General features: G+C 44.6%; 1 protein-coding gene across 1 annotated transcript; it reads right to left on the bottom strand.

The window, feature by feature from the left end:
* Window positions 1-1,917: 1,917 nt before the first annotated feature.
* Defb135 (defensin beta 135) lies at window positions 1,918-3,731 on the bottom strand. Its single transcript, XM_013349260.1, has 2 exons — window positions 3,674-3,731; window positions 1,918-2,087 (listed from the first exon to the last, which is right to left on the bottom strand). The coding sequence occupies exons 1-2, from the start codon at window positions 3,729-3,731 to the stop codon at window positions 1,918-1,920; spliced, it is 228 nt and encodes a 75-aa protein (XP_013204714.1).
* Window positions 3,732-4,558: the final 827 nt, after the last annotated feature.

Genomic DNA, 4,558 nt, shown 5'->3' with positions numbered 1-4,558 from the left:
GTAACTATCAATGTTTGTGTGTGTGTGTGTGTGTGTGTGTGTGTGTGTGTGTGTGTGTGTGTCTTTGAAACATGGTCTCATATAATCTAAGCAGTCTTGCACTCAAGTAACTGAGGCCCCTTACTTCCCAGTGCTGGGATTGCAGGTATGCAAATCATTACTGACTCTATATCATTCTGTAAAGAGTAAAATGTTTAATATATATATATATAATAACTGAATTGAAATCTTTAGTGAGGAGGTTTAACATCAGACAAGGTCAAGCAGAAGGAAAGACCCACCAGCTTGGAGACATATCCCTGACAACCAACCCATCTAAAAATAGAAAGGAAAAGAGAATATACAAATGTAGAGATAAATTATGAGGTGTAGCTACAGAACAGCCAAGCAGATACTGCTCCGAGAGAGTCAGGGAGAGTCAGAAAGCTTATACAGAAAGAAAAAAGTATTTCAAGTTCTTCCTAATGTTTTTTTTTAAATTTGAAAAGTATGCGTGATCATCACATCTAAGAATCTAAGTAAACAATGCAAAAATGGACAGATCTGAGAGGAGAAGTTGATGGGAACACAATAGTAAGATGACTTCATGCTCTGCTTTTCACATGGATACAAAAGTCAAAAGCCCAGTACCGTTGGGCACGCCTGTAATTCAGCCCCAGGGAGCAGAGGCTGGGGAAAGAGGTCAAGGCTTCATGCCTGCTGGGAAAGCACTCTGCAAACGGAGCTGCATTCCTGCCCAACAGAAAGCTTTAAATGATGTCGTCTCACTAACCAATAGAAAAATCTACTGCTACATACTCAATACTTCCATTTAGCTGCTTTCCAGGTGACTTTTATTTTCCTATTTTCTACATAAGCTTGAGTAAGCCCATTGCGAATAGGGATACACAGTGCTCCAACTTCCAGCTGTACGCCAGTCACAAACAAAGACATATGACCAGAGAGTAAAAGTTTATTAATCATAGGTGAATTCAGTTACTATGTATCATTAGTATACATACCCTAGCGGGAGGCCGGGGACAGAAAACACTAGCTGGGAGCCAGAATAAGAAGTAACAACATAGGTGAGAACAGTAATCAGTACAATCAATTTGAGAGACAGAGGTGAGGTTTCTGGGTCCGCAACTAGACGTGGATCTACTAAAACTGAATGTGACCTATAAATAGGAAGAAAGAAATGTCTGTCACAACACTACTTGTAAAAAGTCCCAAACTGAAAACTGTAGATGCAATCATGTAGCTACCCAGGAAAAGCCACAGGTAAGTTCTCCTACAGAATCCTACACACCATGGAGAATGGTGGCTACAGTCACGTGAAACAACGGAATACATTTCCCCCAAAGCATTTCAGAGCAGAAGTCAGACCAGGAGGATCCAACTGGGGCTGATCTAGCTCTGTTGTAGAACCCTTGCTTAGCATGGGTGAGACCCCCGGGATCTGTCTGCAGCCCCCCAAGAGCATGTTTCAAAGAAGTAACTACTAGACAATTCCTTTGAATACAAGGTTAAAAAAACGGGTACTGGGACTTCTCCTTTAGAAACGCCTGAGGAGCCGGGCGGTGGTGGCGCACGCCTTTAATCCCAGCACTCGGGAGGCAGAGGCAGGCGGATCTCTGTGAGTTCGAGACCAGCCTGGTCTACAGAGCTAGTTCCAGGACAGGCTCCAAAGCCACAGAGAAACCCTGTCTCGAAAAACAAAATAAAACAAAACAAAACAAAACAAAAAGAAACGCCTGAGGAAATGTCCCTCATGAGGTCATGAGAAAAACACTGGCGACAAAGAATTTAATTCAAAGTATTTCCCGAAGAAAGGCAAGCCTACAGAAGCGCTGACAGACCACAGCCATCATTTTAACAGTGCGGCTGAGCTTCTCAGAATTCCCAGAGACACCAGCAGGAGAGCCTGGATACTCACAATTACTTCACGAACAGCGTGGGCATGTCCTTTTTGCTGATACAGCACAGGAAATGAGTACCACAAAAAATGTTATAAATTTCCTCTTTCTGACATTTTTCCCTGCAAATGCCTTTTGCTAGCCAGCATGTATCAAAAATTCGTCGTATGTAAATATTCAGTCCGCTTCTAGCTACAAACAGAAAATAAAAAAAGGTTAATGTGATAGTTATTGTCTCCAGTGTCATGGATAAATTAGACTTCCAACTCACCATACAGTTTAATAAGAAACTTCACATAATCAGATAGATATATCAATCATATCTATGACTACATTGACTACATACCCCTTCTGAAAGGGCCTCACCTTTCAGGGGCCCTGTTATAAGCCATTAGCGCTCATGATCCAGAATTACTTGAACTACTGGTCATTTATATGTACAGGACAACACAGTAGGTTCAGCTTGCTGCTATTTTCTACATGGAAAGATCATTCAGCAAAGAAGTTCCGGGGGTCTGCAGAGACTCCATACCAGGAGACAGGAACATCTCCCAGGTAGCTTTTGGTTGTCAAAACTTCATTCTGAAGGAAGGAAGACCAATGGCCTAGAATTCAGAAGCCATCAGTCCCATCCTGATGTGTCCAATGATTTTTTGTTAAGTGCCCCGTTACCTGTCCTAGCTCAATTACAGAGTACTCAGGGATATCCTATGGGATAACAGGAAGGAAATGGCTCAAAGTACCTAAAACCCATACCTAAGTCTATTAATGTTAATACCTAGGTGCCCTTGGAAGCCAAGGAGAAATGGATGGGGAGGTGGGGGGGGGCAGTTCATGGGAATGGGTGTAGCCTGGGCTATCCCTCTCTTCTATGGCAAGCCTTGCTCTCTCTTCTAGCTGCCAGCATAGACCCATGGATTAGACTTTGATCTGCAGAAAGAATCAATGTATGCAGAATGAATAGTGTATGGTCAAATGCTACTGGTAAACAAAGTTGTCTGCTGCATGTTCACTAGCAGAGCAGCCCCTCTGGAGACAGAGGACTCGAGAGGAGACACGGTGCAGTATCCAGAGATCCTGCCACACCCAAGAGCAGCAACCGTTTCCTTGTGTGCCCAGGTGTGTCTGTCTTTTTCATGGCTCACTCTTGATTCTCAAGTGGCAACTTTTGAATGTGAAGGTTTGAGGTAGGAAGAAGGAGCTTTCTGAACACCCACAAGCCCCTATGTTAGTTACTAAGTGGGGGTTTCTCCATATTCTCACGTGACTCCCCCCTGTGCAGAGCACAGTTTGGCTACTCACAGGATCCAACTATGCTACAAAGGAATCTAATGCAGACTGACGACTAGCTCAGTGTTCAGGTTCTTCTCACTGTAACATTCGCCTTGACTGCTAAATAAACAAGAAAGTGTGGGAACAGCCAACCATGAGAGGGGAGCCCTAAGAGTCCTTGGGGGACAGCTTTCCTTCTACCTTATGTCCTGTCTTTGCTCTAAGAGAGTTTTCACTCCCCTCTGCCCCATTTCTGCCCACATCCCTCCAGCCTCACTGACAAGCTTCCGAGATGCTCAAGACCCAAATTCAGAGCCAGTTCTTCTCTGAAGAGAGCCATCTCCTGTTAGTGCCCTCGGGTCATCTCTTCGTTCCCTGCAGCGACCCACAGCACGCATCTCTGCCCATATTCCTCCTGCTTTTACTTCTGTTCTCTTGGCCCTGCCTTTGTCTCGGTCTTGTAGAGCCTCACACCACAATTCTGTAAGCAAAGGGATTCATTTTACCTGGTGGAACACAGCAGAGCAACGCAAAGGCCACAAGGACCAGCTGTAGGCGCCTCATGGCCAAGCCGGTGAGCAAAGAATCAGCTGAGCTGCAAGGCAGAGTCACTGTATGTGTGGCTTATGAGATATGAGGACCCGTGTGGCTAGTGAACCTTTTGGAACAAGGACATCTGCTTGCTCCACTGAGCAGCCCAATAAATGCAAGGTCTGACTTTGAATACAGCAGCTCCTCACTAACAAATGCTTGCTGGCTGCCACTTCGGAGTTTCCAGCCAGCCCAGTTTACACTGTGTCAATTCAATAGTCTTGTTCAAAGCCCTACTGGGGTTCTGTGTAGATACCTTTACACAGATACTATTTAACAAATGCCTAATGTGTTCTCAAAGCTCTAAGTCTCATGTGTTGGGGATGGTTATTTTCACCCTTCCACAGTCAAAGCTCAGGTGTGAGTTCTCCCCTTTTGAAAAACTAGTCTTCTGAATTGTAGCTGGACTACACAGCTTCACCGAGTTCATGTAAAGCGTCAATGGCTTCAGCACATTGTACAAACTGCCTGGCCTGAACTGATTCTAGCCTGGCTGCAAGCTCTTTAGAAAACAAGAACCCCCCAAAGGTGCAGGATAACCTGCGTAGTACCACCAGCACGGTCCCAGAGAACATTGAGCCAGGGCCTTCTACTGACCTCCTACGTGCTTAGGCACACGTAGTGTGAGGTATTCACAGGAAGTATGATAAAAATGTCTTCTTTGATGACTGAGGGTCAACAGGGCTTGGCAGCTTCCGAGGTGTTTAACAAAAGCCTTACAGTCTTGTGCGAAGGCCAAAGATCCCTTAAGGCATAAAGCCGAGCACTGATCTATACAAGTTTTTTTTTTTATTAAATTT

Source organism: Microtus ochrogaster, chromosome 17 (genome assembly GCF_000317375.1).
Source record: "Microtus ochrogaster isolate Prairie Vole_2 chromosome 17, MicOch1.0, whole genome shotgun sequence".
In the NCBI taxonomy this organism is placed as follows: domain Eukaryota; kingdom Metazoa; phylum Chordata; class Mammalia; order Rodentia; family Cricetidae; genus Microtus; species Microtus ochrogaster.
The sequence above is the reverse complement of the archived record's forward strand: the minus strand, read 5'-3'. Positions and strand labels throughout refer to the sequence as shown.

What these genes read in the sequence shown, in the direction of transcription:
- Defb135 (XM_013349260.1), bottom strand. Translation starts at nt 3,731, where the DNA reads ATGAGGCGCCTACAGCTGGTCCTTGTGGCCTTTGCGTTGCTCTGCTGT. An exon ending in GCTCTGCTGTGTTCCACCAG is followed by an intron (nt 2,088 to 3,673) that starts GTAAAATGAATC and finishes TTCTGTTTGTAG; the next exon opens with CTAGAAGCGGACTGAATATT.